This window comes from Diplotaxodon limnothrissa, linkage group LG11 (assembly GCF_057381915.1).
Source record: "Diplotaxodon limnothrissa isolate DT_005_m linkage group LG11, D_limnothrissa_male_GT1.1, whole genome shotgun sequence".
Taxonomy (NCBI): Eukaryota; Metazoa; Chordata; class Actinopteri; order Cichliformes; family Cichlidae; genus Diplotaxodon; species Diplotaxodon limnothrissa.
Window position 1 is genome coordinate 17,689,814 of NC_140606.1, and position 18,081 is coordinate 17,707,894.

Here is an 18,081-nt window from a genome sequence, read left to right on the forward strand (position 1 = left end):
AAGACTTTGGATCACCCAACGTCTCCTCCAAGTACTAGATCGAAGACTGGTCGCTGAAAATTTCCTAATATAATTTTCAAATCCTTCTTCCATCAGTGACTGCAAGCCATCCAGGCCTGAGGCATTATGAAGCAGGACAGCCCCAAACTATGCAGCTCCCGTGTTGTACAGGGCAGGGATGGCTCAGCAGGTAGTGTTCGCCCCGAATCCACCAACAGCTACCCCGTCTCTTCATGAATGTGTAAAACTAGAGTGAATGGGTTAAATGCAGAGGACTACAAAAATCTCACGTGTGGGGACTATAAAGGGATAAAAATTAGAAAATACATATAGTGTTTGTTGCCTTTCCCCTCTAAATTTGGGTTTGTGCAGAGCTAAGATAAAAGGGTAAAAAGGGTCAATTTGTCTCATCTGCGCACAGAACATTATCCAATGAGATATGAGAACATTGCCCGAGATGTTCTTAATTCTTTTGATTTCCTTCATGGTGTCCTTAGATTATATCAGCTCTTTCCGAATTGCACATTTTGTTCTTGGTGGTATCTTTGTGGCACAACTACTATTAGGGAGAGCAGCAACAGAGCTCTTGCCACCCATTTTTTTAATAGATTGATGGATACAAAGTAGGAAATGCTGCAAAAGTGTAAAATGCTTCTTCTAAAGTAACCAGATTTTGTACACCTTTGTTTTTAAGGTGGAGCACATCTACAACCTGCACTTCTAATTGCATTCGTTTTAATGGAACACCTGGTTCCAAGTAGCTTTTGGGGAGTCATTACCACCGAGGCTCGTATATTTCTCGAGCCCGGGCTGTAAAGTGATTACTCAGTGTGTTCAATAAGGCATGATAAGTAGGGCTGTTGCTGTGTTATTTGTCTAGTCAGATTATTGTTGTCTATAACTGTGATTTAGAAAAAGATCAAATCACATTTTGTGAGTAATCAATTATGATATCTACATAATTCCAAAGGGTTTTGAAAAGCTTTCTTGAGAGTATATGCTTCAAGTGCACCAACAGTCAAAGTGTTCTAATTAAGAATTTCTCCAAATTAAAAAAATGACACTTTATTCACCACAATCGTCCTTCTTCAACATCAAACAAAATTCTCTTCAGTCAAAAAGCCTACTTTATTTTTCACACACTATTATTGCTTTTCCCTCCAGCTATAACAGCGCACTGATGACCTATACACAGAAAAAAATCATTTGAATTAAAAAAGAAAAAAAAAAGTATCATTAAAATGCAATGTCTTCTATTATTAGTGGGTTAGGAGCTCATTAATCAAATGTAGGCCTCCCTAGCATAGACAGCAATTTAACCATTAACTCAACTTAATACCTGCTAGACTCCCTTTAACCAACTGTTATTAGCTCCCCTGTTATGCATGTAGGAGTGTTTTGTCTCAAATACAGACAGAGACGGAGGGGAAGCGTGGATTTTTCTGAGTGTGCGTCCAGGCATAGATAGATGATACAGAGGCTTGAAGATGGAGCTACTGGTGGCTGGCCAGCTGTTTTACTTTGACAGCTACTGCACTGGTGCCTCGTGGGTAATGGAGTTTTTAACCAATTACAACCAGGGGAAATTAAAAACACTGTCCCCATTGAGCAGCCAATCTCTTTCGCTATCACTTTTTTCTTTTCTTTGTCTCGTGCAGCTGCTCACTGGAAAACCCGGCCTCACCAGCAGACATCCAAACAGCTTCTACTTAGCAAGTTCATTCATCAAGGCTAGGTTCGAGTCACCTGGGGATGATTAGAGGGATCCAAGCTAATAATATTCACTTCCCTTTATTCTCAACACGATAGCTTTCTCTCTCCATCCATGTGGTCTCCTGTTCTTTGTGTTTTCCTACACTCGAATCTAAAGTGAGTATTCTCTCATAAGTCATCTAATACAGCAGGTCATAACAGAACAGGACAGCTGGACGTGAAGATGGACAGGCTTCACTCATGACTGTATTTTTCTAATCAAATATTTGTTTGCTTGTTAGAGAATAGAATGTCAAATTAAAACAATTTAACCTTAAAAATCAGGATTTAGAAATGACCAAATATTTGCACCAAATTCTCTTTTCTGTCCTCAGCTCATCGAGTGCCAAAGCAGCAAAGCGTGAAAAAAAACCTCGTTTTTGAAAAGGAGTCGTTTCTACACAGTGACATCGAGTCTCATCAGTACAATACAGATGTATTTTCAGGAGACAGTGGCACTAACAAAAAGACAGGAGCCCGGACCAGAGATTCTGCGATTTTCATTGAGGGTGTCCAAGATGGACAACATTAGAAATGAGTGTATCAGACACAAATTCAGGCTGAGTGGCTTGGAGACAAAGCTGGTTTGGACACGTGTAGAGAAGGGACAGTGGATATGTTGGAGATAGGATGTTGAATACAGAGCTGCTGGGCAAGAACACAGAAGATTCAAGGGAGTAGAGAAGCAGTTTGTGCAGACAGCTGGTGTGACGGATGCAAGGGATAGGGCAAGACGGACATAGAAGATGCCCTGTGGTGACCCATTAGCAGTCATTGGTACAATATAGTAAATATGGTTTACTTTATTTCCCTCAAAACCAAACTGTAACTATGAAAAACCTCACTACATACATTTACATCAACATCAGCGGCCACATTTAGGAGGCTGTGCAGAACCCCCAACATGCATCACGGTGGACATGTCCCTTTATGCGTTTCTTCCTGTCTCATTATTTCCTCCATCCATCTCCCTTTCAGCAGTGCTTTCTATCTGCTCTCCTTTCCTACACACTCTTTATCTAAGACCTCCATTCCTAATCCATCTAGTTCTCCATCCATCCCTCCTGTGGCTATTGAACACAGTTGTATTCCAGACAAACCATCTGGTGCACTTTATTAATGACCGACCCTACATGGCTTAGATGTCGTCTGTTTGCTGTGTGTGTTTGTGTTTGAAAACAGGTGCATGCTGACTGATGCAGTGATGTTAACCACTGAAGCAGGTGTACGGTATAGAGAGCCACACGAGTATATATTTCTTGTCTCTCTGACAAGAAATGTATACCATTCTCTGTCACTTTTAAATTGTTCCTCAAAATGTACATTTTCTATAAAGTTTAATAACAAAAAACAAATGATTGCCATCTTATTCTAGGCACCTAAATATGGACTTTTGTCCATGTGAGGCAAGTCTGTTCTTTATTACAATGATTTTTTTCCAGTATACCCAGTGACTCAGTGCAACAGTATCAATTTGAGAACTATTTAAACCACAGATGTTGCCTCACCAAGATAAGAAATATCCAGCATGTTTTTGGTGTACAGTTAAAACTTCTGGATCCATGATGGTATCTGGGTGCAATACTGAGCAATGAACACGGCACGGGTGACTGCCAGGTCACAGGTTTTGGACCGACATATCACGGCATCTATTTAGGGCTACACAGTTTAATTTTTATATCAATCGTGCTCGATGATCAAACTATTTTCAAAATGAGCGCTCTGCCAACAGGGCGCTAAAGAAAAAAGCAAATACAGCGCTCTCTTCATCACTGCCTGACTCCACATGCCTGCATGTGATGTTTCAGCCTAATAACACTAGGATGAAAAACAGAAATGCAACAGGTAACAGATCATCAAGACAAAATGCAAACATCTGGCGTGGCAGGAGATGAAGTCCTGGATCCTTTACATGCAACACAGCTAATCGCAGTATGAAGAATACATAAAGGCCAGGAACACGTTACCTTCGTGAATTGCCCAGCATCAGCTCAGATGTCTATAAAAGCGAGCCTCATCAGTGTGTCTGTGTAACCATCAGTGTTGGGCAAGTTACTTTGAAAACGTAATTAATTATAGTTACTAGTTACTTCTTCAAAAAAGTAACTGAGTTACAATATTCTGAAAGTAATTAATTACTTGAAAAGTAACTATTGGGTTACTTAAAAAAAAAAATAATTATACCCTGGGGTCCCAGGTATAATTGGCCATTTTTAACTACTTTTGATTTTCCCTCCACATTTCACCTTTAAAAACTATTTACTTTGCCTTGTTTGGTGTCATCCTTTTCAGCACAACCTCACGTGTCTGAATGTAAACTTATGTTTTCATTTTGACATACTGTATTAACACAATTGATCTAAAATCAGACAAAAAACATAAAATCAGAGTAGAAAAAGTTATATTTTTTAGTGTAACAACCAAACATGTTTAATGAATCACATTTCATAACTTTAAATGCAAATATAAATTGTCAATTTTAAAATCCTATGCACAAGTTTTGCAAACAACAAAGTTATTTACCTTTTACCTTGATTTTTTTAAATAACCATTTCAAACTATTTACAGAACAATCAGCTGTTCTGCACTCAATAAGATGCCACACAAATTATTTGTGCCACTCCCAAAAAACAATTTCTGTCCACTATAAAGGAGAACATCACAGCCTGATGCCTGCAGGTCTGACAGCAGCAGGTGTATCACTCCTGTTTCTACCTGGAGACAGCAGTCGCCTCATTGTTCTGACACACAACACAAAACTGTCCACAACACTACAAACTAACTACACAAGACAACTACACACTCCAAACATGCTAAATGTCACAAATCTCTCACATATCAAAACTCGCTCTCTCTCTTTTTCTGCTCGCTCTCTCTCTCTCTCTCTCTCGCCGTCACTCCTAAAACGTCCTGTTTTTTGTTTTTGTTTGTTTGTTTGTTTTTGCTCATAAGTAGAGAGTGCTTGCTAGCGCTGTCCTTAGACAGTAAATGTGACAAAACTATTGAGGAAAAAACGCCGCGTATATATTGTTTATCATGACTGTGGTTTTACGTGGCCTATCAACACAATTTATAAACTGGTATACAGTGGGGCAAAAAAGTATTTAGTCAGCCACCGATTGTGCAAGTTCCCCCACTTAAAATGATGACAGAGGTCAGTAATTTGCACCAGAGGTACACTTCAACTGTGAGAGACAGAATGTGAAAAAAAAATCCATGAATCCACATGGTAGGATTTGTAAAGAATTTATTCGTAAATCAGGGTGGAAAATAAGTATTTGGTCAATAACAAAAATACAACTCAATACTTTGTAACATAACCTTTGTTGGCAATAACAGAGGTCAAACGTTTACTATAGGTCTTTACCAGGTTTGCACACACAGTAGCTGGTATTTTGGCCCATTCCTCCATGCAGATCTTCTCGAGAGCAGTGATGTTTTGGGGCTGTCGCCGAGCAACACGGACTTTCAACTCCCGCCACAGATTTTCTATGGGGTTGAGGTCTGGAGACTGAAAGTCCTGGAGTGGCCTAGCCAAATGCTTCTTACGGAGACACTCCTTTGTTGCCCGGGCGGTGTGTTTTGGATCATTGTCATGTTGGAAGACCCAGCCTCGTTTCATCTTCAAAGTTCTCACTGATGGAAGGAGGTTTTGGCTCAAAATCTCACGATACATGGCCCCATTCATTCTGTCCTTAACACGGATCAGTCGTCCTGTCCCCTTGGCAGAAAAACAGCCCCATAGCATGATGTTTCCACCCCCATGCTTCACAGTAGGTATGGTGTTCTTGGGATGCAACTCAGTATTCTTCTTCCTCCAAACACGACGAGTTGAGTTTATACCAAAAAGTTCTACTTTGGTTTCATCTGACCACATGACATTCTCCCAATCCTCTGCTGTATCATCCATGTGCTCTCTGGCAAACTTCAGACGGGCCTGGACATGCACTGGCTTCAGCAGCGGAACACGTCTGGCACTGCGGGATTTGATTCCCTGCCGTTGTAGTGTGTTACTGATGGTGACCTTTGTTACTTTGGTCCCAGCTCTCTGCAGGTCATTCACCAGGTCCCCCCGTGTGGTTCTGGGATCTTTGCTCACCGTTCTCATGATCATTTTGACCCCACGGGATGAGATCTTGCGTGGAGCCCCAGATCGAGGGAGATTATCAGTGGTCTTGTATGTCTTCCATTTTCTGATGATTGCTCCCACAGTTGATTTTTTCACACCAAGCTGCTTGCCTATTGTAGATTCACTCTTCCCAGTCTGGTGCAGGTCTACAATACTTTTCCTGGTGTCCTTCGAAAGCTCTTTGGTCTTGGCCATGGCGGAGTTTGGAGTCTGACTGTTTGAGGCTGTGGACAGGTGTCTTTTATACAGATGATGAGTTCAAACAGGTGCCATTCATACAGGTAACGAGTGGGGGACAGAAAAGCTTCTTACAGAAGACGTTACAGGTCTGTGAGAGCCAGAGATTTTCCTTGTTTGAGGTGACCAAATACTTATTTTCCACCCTGATTTACGAATAAATTCTTTACAAATCCTACCATGTGGATTCATGGATTTTTTTTTCACATTCTGTCTCTCACAGTTGAAGTGTACCTCTGGTGCAAATTACTGACCTCTGTCATCATTTTAAGTGGGGGAACTTGCACAATCGGTGGCTGACTAAATACTTTTTTGCCCCACTGTATATCACCTTGTTGCTTTGTCTTTAAGTGGTCATGTGATCGGCTTACCACGACTACGTTATTCTTCCGCAGTCAAACAGCAGCACTCATGCTAGGACTGGGCGATAAGACCCAAAATTCATATCTCGATATTTTTTTAAAGCCATAAAGAACAAAAAGAGTTCTTAGTCAAAGCTGTGTCCCAGATGTCAATCAGGCACTTTTATTAACATACAGCGTAGATGTACATGAAAAAAATTACTCAAAAATAAATTATCAGCATTTATTAAATAATAATGCTCCATAAATAAAAGAAAACTATGTTGTTTTTGTGCATAACAAAGAGCTCACAATTGTGCAGTCAAAATGTAAACTAAAAGACGCTGAGCATAATAACAAAGACAGACAGATTTCACAGCTGCTCTGTTCCCAAGTTCTACTGCGTGACTGACAGCCTGGAGTTTGAAATCCTCTTCGTAACCATGTCTCTTAACAGGTGCCATTTATGGTCCTTATACACACACAATACGGTAATATTACATTGAAGCACAGTACGTATTACTCCGCGAGGCTCCTCGGTAGCTGTAATGCTCTGACAATCCATCAAGCGGTGCGGCTCCGTAGCTTACCAAAGTCGTACTCAAACATTTTTGACAGATTGCTGAGCGCCGTGTACCACATAAAATCGGTTCGCGGTCATCAAGCACAACCAGAATTCATACATAAGGCGCGCTGTCAACTTTTGAGAAAATGAAAGGATTTTAGGCTGTGCAGCCCCTCTGGGCTGCGTGGCGTTAGCGCGGTTAGCTCATTAACACGTTGACGCCGTCCAGTCCCACACACAGGGCGATGGGTGGTAAGTCGTTAACGGAGATTTGCCGTGTATATCTTGTCGTTGCCTGCAGGTGAAGCGATGGGGGAGGGGAAGTTGTGTTCAGTGAAAGAGAGGCGAGGCAGAGTATCGTTGCGTAGAGTCAAAAGTTGACGAAAGAGAGGCAAACTTGCGGCTCCACAAGTATAATTACGTAACAAAGACTATATCGATATAAACGATATTGTCACATCTTATATCTCGTATAAAAATATCGATATTTTTAAAAAACTCGATATATCGACAGTCCTAACTTATTGTTTTGCCCCCTTAGCTCCAGGTGTTGTGCTAGACAGTGATCGTGATTACCGTCCGCGGGAGCGCACGCAGCTGCTTAAAGCTGTAGCGTCCAGATTACTTGCGTAGTCAGCTACTTCCGTACAACTGATATAAGATGCGGTAAGCTGAACACAGCTTCAACCGTCTGTTTGTTGAAAAATAGTAATGGACCGCATTTTCTTGTTAGTAACTGTAACGGCGTTGTAACGATAGGAATAGTAATTAGTTAGATTACTTGTAACTGAAAAAAAGTAACGCTGTTAGTAACGCCGTTACTTGCAATGCTGTTATTCCCAGCACTGGTAACCATCCAGGTCACCAAGAACACTGAAATCCACAATGTAGTCCCGTAGTTGTATTCCATTTGTCCAATAAACACAGTGAGTAACAACTTACGACTACTAGTAAGACTTCAGGAAAAAGAGTTACCTACTGGACAAATATGGTACTTTACCAAAGTGGCAGTGCATCACAGGGGAAATGGAGAGAGATCTCATAGATGTTGAGTTATAAATTTTATTCACATCCATTAATCAGCCACGATGAAAGAATTGAAAGACTTGATATTTTGCTTCTTTATATCAAATATGTTTACATTGTAATTTACTTCACTTTATTTTAAGTGACTCTATGAATTTAAATAACTAGGAACTATTTTATTTTGATGCAAAGATTTGCAGCACGAATAAAGATAACGATAATGTTAACATATCAGTGTTATATTTAACTGACACTACAATAAAAATATTTCTGATGCTTAAAATCAATAAAAAAAAAACATGATAAATAATTGCAATAGTACTTTTAGGCCATAATGGCACAGCCCTACATTCAATCAGCTTCTTGATTAGGTTAGCTTGTTTATTTCAGCAAAATGCCAAACCATATTCTGTATGTATTAAAAGCAGAGCACTGCAGTTCAGTGAAGTCCAGTTTTTAGGATTTTACAGTGTTTTGAGTTATTTTGAAGCAGTTTTGTAAGCTCTTGTCTTACAAAAAGATGCTAATTTGACAATTAAAGGTCTTCTTACATGTCACATTTCAAACTCAAAAAGCTGAATGAAGTCTTGGACTGATTGTGCTATAATCCAAACACAGACAATAAAGGTCAGAGGAGAAGGGACGAAGAGGGAAATAAAGAAGAATAGAAGCTGCAGTGTGGTTGTGTCTGGGGATTGATCCCTCTAGGAAGCACCCGGCTTCTCCTCAGAGAGCAAAGTGAGGAAGGCGAGAAAAGGGGAAAAAGAGAATGACTTATGAAGACACTCCACTTGAAAGAGATGTGTCAACACTTTGATGGCACAGAGTATTGGAGTATAAAGGCAAGAAAGAAGACAACAAGGTATAGAGTACAGCATATGTAAAAGGTCAAACTAAAGAAAAAGGAGGTCAAAGAAAATATTTCAGGTAGAAGTACAAACACAAGCAGCACATGTGTAACGGCAGCACTTCAGTAATGTGAGCTGTTGCATTTTGTTGCACGTTTTGTCCAATAACTTTAGAAACAGGATCATATTTTAGTAATAGTAAATAATTTTCCACGAGTAAAGATTTTTACAAACAACTGCAAATAATCGCGTGTTAAGTTTAGTTCCTTAAGTGGAAAAAAAAAATCACAAGGTGTACTATTGCTAAAGTGTATTATGAAGAAAAAAATGTGTATAATCAACGGCGTGATCATAAAGTTCAACTACATTATTACTTAGCATTGATATAATACATATGAACGCTTTAGCTCATTATATAAGAATTTAGTTCCGCCAAACAGCAATCTAGCTGAGAAATCCATGAGCGAAAAGGTCAAGAAAACGTTGGTGTGACTGAGTGTGATATGCTCAGTCTGCGTTGCTTCTCACTCCCTCCCTCACTCACACACCTTTGCAAACAATTAAGATTTTATTAGCTGTTAATTGTTTTATTTGGCAGCAGATGGGGAGATGTAGGAAGCTAGAGAAGCGATGTGTCGCAAGTTGGGTGGTTATACAAAGAACAATAATGTGTTCAGATGAGACTGTTACCACCGTTAGACGTTTACTAATAACATGTAGATCTCCTGGGAAGTCGAGAGAAAAATGCTTCAGACAATTTATTATTTAAGAAGATTTTCAGCTAAATAATGTCTATAAATGTCTATGGAGCGCATTAGCTTGATTTATGTTCTCTCGCAGTCACTCCTCCATACATCTCAGGATTAGTGATACTAAAATAATGCAAAATCTTCACAAGTATAGAAAAGGCTTTTACATTTTTAAGTAACAATAAGCTAAAGTTTGCTTCTTTAATTGGCATGTTTCAGAGCATCTGATCGAAACTCTGTCCGTGTCTGCACTCACCACATGTGCTGGTACTTGCTCCAACCTGGCGGCAGGCGTACCGGGTCGGGGGTAAAACTGGTTGATGAAAAGACTGGGGAATCGATAGGCTTTCACTAAGTCTATGGTTGCTTCAAAGTCTTCCTCAGTCTCTCCGGGAAAACCACAGATTATATCTGTAGCAATAGTTACACCAGGGACTCTATAAGAGAAAGAAAGACAGAGACACTTAGTTGGAATTTCAAAGTTTTTGCTATATCCTAGAAAATCATTTTAAAAACAAATAGTGTATAAAAAAGGCATTCATCTCTATTTTTATTGCTCTGAAATGGAAACTAATCCCTCTCAAATAATGGATGTCTGTCCTGCTTCTTTTTTGTTACACTAAACAATTTCAGCTGATTGGGTAAAGATACTGGTAGCTACTTTGTAGCACAAAAAGTGTTGCACTAGCTTTATTGACAAATTGTATCGTGCAACCAAGAGTTACAGGACACTACTTTAGATGAAAACCATGTCATAGAACATCATGTTATCAACATTTACCTTTTAAAAATCCACAGCAAAAGATCCACTTTTGCTATGAAACCAATCTACAGCACTTTAGGACCACTGGTTCATATTATCCATCTTGTGGAACTACTTTTACTTTGGTTTCACACACAAAAACAAAATCACAATACAATCACTGACAGCCAACTACTACCTAATTTATTACATAAGATTCTGCCCGAGTTTGGAAATCACAGACATTTGTCCACTGCTGCTGTGCACCTTTGAACTATCTAAGGCACCACAACATGAAAGGAGGGTAGTGCCTTTCCCCGTGGACTCAGGAGGATTCAGCCAATCAAAACCTAATTAGCAACCTCTGCTGCCGATCATTAGTATTTGATTATTGACCGGCTGGCTCATTGGATTAATCGGGGCCAGTAGAATGTTGTGGGAATAAATGCAATGATTTCTTCCATGTATTTTTGTTTGTATTGACAGCTGTTGGGTGGCTTGGAAAAGAACTCCATAGGGGAAAAAGGTGCATACCTATAGGACATGACATTCCCATTGAGACTGACAGCATGTGTTACCACAAATTTCAGCGATAACACCTAATCCCAAAGGCATTTAGGCATTTATTACTATTATTTATCACTATTTCTTCCAATTAACAGCCAATTAGCCCAAAAGCCCAAAGTAGCACAAGAGAATTCTTCTAAAGACAAAGCATTTTACAAGTACAGGAATCTAAATGATTTTTTGGGAAACTGGCCTTCCAATAGAATCTTCTGTAAAAATTGAAACTGGAAAAGGTTTTAAACAGAACAGAAAATAAAATGTATATTTAAATAAGCCAAACCACTGACTACAAGCTTTCTATCAAAGTACAACAGGCACAGAGTGGAATCAGAAGGAGCATCCTCATGTAACAGCACCCTGTCAAAGACAACTCACGAGACCATTACATGTAGCCTTCTATTTATGCCTTCAATCTGTTTTCTTTCTCCAGTCACTTTCCTTCTTACAAAGGCTTTCAGATGTGCTACACACACAGAAAAAGACAACTATAAGGAGTGTTTGGATGAAAATCCATGCAAAGCACAAGATATTTGGACAAAAATCAAAACGCACAAAGGCATATTAAAGGGCCTTACAAAGAGAAGACAGCTCAACAAAGAAATTAAGAGTGGAAGAGACACTTTCTCTGCAATCGACAATGTGATGCATCTTTAATTACATTAACTTCCTGCATCTGCAACCCCAAGATAACCTCTGACCTATTGATGACTTCCAATTGGCTGCTGGTCATTAATATTAAATCACAGCTTGCGGGCACAGGCATCCTTGACCTCTCAGATCTGCCTGACAACTATCATATGGAGAAGTGGAGCTACGTTTAAAACACAGTGCAAGGAATGGTCAAACAGCTGAATAAATGTATAATTCCCGATCGTTCATTAAAACCGATTCCTTGGATCTTCTGAAACTGCAGTTCTACTGAGTATTTCAAATAACTAACTAGTGAAGGCCTGTACCCTCCTACAACAATCAGTCAGCTAAAGTATCCTGAAAATGAGAATATATATTTCATTTTCTGATGATGAGCCTCCCAATTGTGTCAGTGTGGCCTACAAGCCACAATTAAGAAAGCCTGTGCATCACATGAGATTTAATCACACACACAAAATGAAAAGCTCATCTATTCTAAGGATAAAAGAAATACTGAATAAACTAATTTATTGCTATTTAAAGCTCTTGCTCATAATCCCCTGAGCTGTTTTATTAACGCAGTGGTAGGGAAGGTAAATAAAATTAGCACTATGAACAAACAAGCACTTTTTTCTAAATACAAAGACGTTTCTTGCATCTCCAGAGGGCACGTATATCTAATTTCCTATTGCCCTTGGGTAGTGGTGGCAGTGAGGAGTTAAAGGCAGGCACTAGGTGCTTTTCATTTTTGTAATACTACTAGAAACTCACACATTGCTGCTATGAAGAAAAATGCACAATTCAGGCCAGGGGTGCAAAATAACAGAAGAAAAATGGAATACTGAGGGAAAGAGCAGGAACTAGTGCGAATCGACTTCTGTGGCTTTTTCTTTCGGTGAAGGAGAGGGTAAAAAAATATGCGTGCGCACATGTGTCATTTTGACACCTCTGCCTCCTCCAGATCTAAGGGTGACAGAGGTGTGATATGTGATACTAATGAACAAGAACCACACTGATACTGTCCTTGTTAAAATGAGAGAGGAGAAATGGATCTTGTTATTGTTCACCTTTCAAAAACAGAGAGTGTGAGAAACAAAGAACCAAAGATAGACCCAAAGAAAGAAAGATGGGAAGTAAAAAAAATCAAGGAAAAGATGTAAAATTACATTTCAGCTCAACTCGCTTTCAATTAAAGCGGTGCAGAACAGAGCTATTTTTACAAACTTCAAATCCTGAAACACTGGTTTGTCTTTTTAACCTTGTATTAACATTTGCCACAAAACACCGGGCATAATTTAAACAGCGGATGAGGCATGCATACGTCTTTGAATCCTTAATAAAGCCTGCAAGTTTTGTATCCTTCCACTGAATTTTTTAAGCTCTATTTTACACCTATACGCCTAGAAAACGCTTTCTGATATTCAGTAGCGCTCTAATGCTGCTCTTACAACTGTTGCTTGTGAGAATTTTGAGGATGCGCGCTTTAAAAATGCGTAGTCTAAGGAGCTTGGAAAGAAAAGCGTCTGGACTTCTTTGAGTTGCTTGAAGACGTTTCACCTCTCATTCGAGAAGCTTCTGCAGTTCTAAGAGTCAGTGATGGGGAGTCCCAGATTTAAACCCAGTGGGAGTGTCCCCCCCCCAAAGAGGGACAAAGGACCCCCTGATGATCCTCTACCTAATCACATGAGCCAAGGTGTGAAAGCGGGTGTAGGTCCCAATCAGCCAGGGTTTGGGGTGAGCTCATTGTGAAAACTGGCCCCACCCTATCATGTGATTTCCGATGACCTGGATGACTGAGAACCTTCAGACATATTTAAAAATGCGTGTTTTTCAAACCAGTAGACAAACCAGTAAAGATTTACCAAAAAAAACCCAAAACTGTGTGTGGAAAGGAGATAAACAGAAAGCAGAAAAGGACATTTCAATAACTGAGGCATTAAAAGTGAGTGAGTGACAAAAGTGTTAAATAAAGATTTTATATTTATTAAAGAAAAGCCCACAGAGGGTCTTATTTGCCACAAAACATAGACAAAAATAAATGTATGTTAAAAATATATTGTGAAAGAAGCATCATCATCAAAGTCTAAATATGAAGTTTCATATGTTAAACTCAGCAGGATTTAAATAAAGCATAAACATCCTCCGCTTTCACCCCTACTGACAACTTACAATCTCCCCATATATGAACCATAAACATATATTTAGGATGCATGAAAACCTGCATTTAATTTGGTCACTATTTGATGAAGTCCGAGACCATGGATGTGTTATAATGGAAAGCAAATGAATACCTTGAGAATATATTACACATGTGAAGAGAAAAGAAAGAGCATACAGTCAATCGCTACTCTAATGACTAATGGTGAGACTTCAGCAGGTGCTTAAAAGGCGCTGCTGAAGAAAATCATGTGTCTTTGTCTGTGTATTTTCCTCTCTGTCACTTCTGCTCCTGCTTCACTGAGGCAAATGGACAACACCCCCATAGACAGCAGCCTCCATTAGCTATTAGTTAGGTTTTAGTTAAGTTTTGCACAGGGGGACAGGGAACCATCACGAAGGCTAAACTCTACTATTAAAATCTCCAGCTAATCCCTAATCAGCCTGGATGGGCTGAATTAAGCTTCAGAAATCTCACCATCAACTCTTTGTTTGCTAAAGACTTCACACGTTCAATACATACGTGCACGAGTCCCCATAGACACAGAACGAGCCTCGTCATCGGATATTTAAAATATGTGTATGTTTGAACAACAGATGCCTGTGAACGTGGCCTGTGACAAAATGAAGGCACGGCCACTGGGACGGGAAACAAACCAAAACGCAGCAAGCGACAAAATAAGTATACGGTATAAAAAGGTGGAGGAAAGAAGGATGAGATTGGAAGAAAGACAATCTGGGATGGTAAATATTTACCTATTCATGTGTGGGAAAGAGACCATGTCTGCCATCTGTGCTGCATTCTGTGTGTGTGTGTGTGTGTGTGTGTGTTCTCTGAAATGATAATGTTTGGCTCAGTCGGGCTCCTGTAGCGTAGGAGTCAGGAGGTGAAGAGAAAGAGATACGGCAATAAGAAGAGATGTAAATTAAGAGCTTTGACAGATTTTTTGTTAAACGCAAAAAAGTTGGCAAAAATCTCTTGAAGAAACTTCAAGTCCTACATACAATCACATTAACATGTAACCTGACAGCTTAAGTAGAAAGTGTAATTATGTGTGAGGAAGGGAGAGAGCAGCAGCTGTAATGAGACTGAAAACAAATTCTGTTTGAGAACTATAGCGGGAGAATTTCAGGTCTGACATAAGCAGTGCTGATGTGAGGAAGAGCAGTGGGAACTGCGCTACGGATTTCAAGCTTTAAGATCCATCTGTCCAGTCCAATACTCTAAAATAAATAATCATTCATGGGTTTTTTTTCCTCTTTTTGTCCAAGACAGCAGGGCACTTGAAAATTCTAGCTCTAAAAAATAGACCGGTAAATGCTTTAGACTCATCTATTACATAATGTCCCCCTCTACACATGATGAACTTCTAGAGTCCCCAAGACAAGTCACATCAAACTAAAGAACGCTAAAGGAAGCCTGAAGAATATTGGGAGCCCATTCTTTGATCAGATGACAACAACACCTTCAGCTAAGGTGGGCATGTTGGATAAAAACCTGAGCTGTGAATGTGACGATGTGGGGCTGCATGGGGACAAAAGGTGTCTTAAAGAAAGCAGCTTGAAATACTGTAGCTCACAGTATTAATATGGCTTAACATCTCTCTCCATCCTGAGGTGGTTTCTACTACTTTTTGCTTTACTAAATGTAAACTCTTGATATACTAAGTTGAAGAAACAAGCGATACGTTTGCAGGGATACACCCTCTTCTGTTGTGTCCTGCGATTCTTCTGCAAAAGAGACAGAAGGAATCTAAGAAAGAGGAAGGAATAAGGACACTTGTGAGGAGTGTAGGTAATCACTCACACACTTAAGTGTTTGATTTAGCTGTGGCAGCTGGAGGTAATAGCACTGTCATGTAGCAGCTCAATTTACAGGGAAAGACAAGGAGAAAGAGGCCTGCTTGGTTATCACTTACTTTCCTCACCCACTGCCACTATCAAGGATGAGCGAGAGGGGGCTGTGAATACCAGCAGAAGACATGCCAGGTGACTGAACAGATAACACAGGAGTTAGAGGCAGATCAAAGCTGCGAAAGTAGGGTTCACGGCTTCACCGTGGCACTAATATAAACTCGGGTTACTGTTAGCAGACCTTAATGAGTGCACCGGCATGGAAGCAATGCTGTGAATTCTGCAGGTAAGACAAAAAGAAAATAACAATAACATAATATTCTCACAATTTCTTATTAACTTAAAGATTAGAAGATGTGAAAGGTTTTAGAAAAAGAGGTTAGAGAAAACTGTGGCAAGATTAAGAGTAGGGAAGTGAAATAAGAGTGACTGGTTAGCAGACGGAATGAGATGAGACAGGTGATAGTTTCAGACAGCACCAGAGGAAACTGTCAGAAAGACTTTCTAAGCCTGTATCGTTTACTTTTATTTTCCTCAAGTCCCTGATGCCTCCCAGTCTAACTTGTGGGTTAAAAAGTAGAAGATGGAGCAACTTTTTCAAGTGTTTTAATTTATATTTGCAACAATTTATGCGACCATTTCTTTTGAAATAATGAAAAAAACAACTATGTAATAAATGTATCTTATGTTTATTTATGCAGCATCTCACTATCTGAAATTTAAAAAAAAAAGAAAATCTGATCTTGGATATCAGCGCAAATTGGTTGTGCAAACACGCTGGCTCTGGTGGTCTCCTGAAAGAATAATAAAGTTATTTGTCTTTAACCCTGCGGTGCAAAATAACCTCCGTCTTTCTTTGCAGCGGGTCATTTATAAAGATCGAGGTGGCTGCCGTGGAATGAATGGCGAGCCTACTAAATAATGATCCCGCTGGAGTCATCTGTAAACTTTATCATTTAATGAAACAGTCTGAACACAGCAGAGCAGAACTGCAGTTCAATTTAACACACTCGCTTACACATGCTGGCACACACATACTTCATTAGTCTCGGAGAAGGGTAATGAGAACGCACACGTACGCATTCCATTAGTCTCAGGGAGGAGTAATAAGAGCACACAGACACCACAAATCCATCCATTCACACACACAAACAGTTATTTTAAACACATCTCAGCACAGACACCCACGCGCACATCTGAAGACTTGGAGGAGGGTAGCGGTGCAAAGGCATCCCACTCACGACTGGTTAGCCAGGTGTTAAATGGACTGACCCTTTGCACTTTATTTCATATTCATCCAGCCTTCATTGGCATAGCAGTAGCATGTAATTTACCATTCCACTCCACTCTCCTGACCTGACCCTGCAGATATAGATAAGATCTTGGCATCAGATAAATGAACATAAAAGCCTCACCTGAAGCAAATGAAAGGTAGACACGTGAAAGCTTTGGTGCTTTCTTTACTCAGCAGTTCACCCAAAGCAAATTAGAAATATTCAACCTGAATGAATAAGACAAAGAGTGCCATTTATAAAGTGATAAAAAAGGAATTCACTTAAACCGGCTTACTGAAATTTCAATCAAGTAGTTGCTGTATTAAGTATTGATAATAATCAGCCTTTTTATAGTAAAGAGTGATTGTATGTTACTCGCACTGAAGATTTCTCTTGAGCTGGCAATGACACTTGATTTACTTATAACAACACTGTGTGAAAGTACTGAGCCACCTCTATTTATTTATATATTGCTTCCAAGCAGCCAGACTTTCTTGTACTTTTTTCTAAAGTGGTCTTGAGCAATGGCTCATAAGCCACAAACTGCAGACCTATAAATCATTCAAGCATTAAAAAAGAAACTAAGTCACGGAACGAGCCAGTGTTGTGTCTACACAGTGAACTAAATCTTCCTCATGCACTTTTTTACTTGCAGCCTATCACAAAAACACAAAATTTTAAGATTACCAGGCATAAAATGCTGTTTTTGCACCAACAAGGTGCATATTTCTGCGTGTTGTGTAATGTGTTCCTAAAAAAATTGACAGAAACTGAACAGGTAGAGGACAAAAGAAGAAGTGGCTGGCCTAAAAGATATCAAAAGCTGATTGGGGTGGAGAGAGGGGGGGGGGGGGAGATACAGCAAAGACATGCATCTGGCCCTTAAAGTGATGCATCTGCTGTTCACTTAAGACTGTTTGCTGAAGAAATGGCTCTAATGTAAGGTTAGCCATAAAACAATTATTAGAGGGGGGGGGGAGCCTTCATTTCTCAGCATAACCATGATGCAAAACACACTGCAGATGTGGTAAAAGCATATCTGGAAGACAAAAAAAAACACAAGTCATGGATTGGCCTCCTCAGAGAACAGTACAAAAGGAAACCAAAATCCAAAGAAGAGCTTTGAATGTCCTTTAAGAAGTCTGGAGAACTATTCCTGAAGACTACTTAAACTTACCAGAAAGCTAAGAGAGTTCAGGCTTTGTTGAGA

At 39.7% G+C, this 18,081-nt stretch overlaps 1 protein-coding gene across 1 annotated transcript in view; it reads right to left on the bottom strand.

Moving 5' to 3' along the window:
• The window catches only part of cdkal1 (CDK5 regulatory subunit associated protein 1-like 1), a 260,633-nt gene that overhangs the window by 58,938 nt on the left and 183,614 nt on the right, over positions 1–18,081 (bottom strand). The window contains exon 11 of the mRNA XM_085366272.1: positions 9,904–10,084. Coding sequence (XP_085222398.1) covers positions 9,904–10,084 — 181 coding nt within the window. The remainder of the gene's footprint in view (positions 1–9,903; positions 10,085–18,081) is intronic.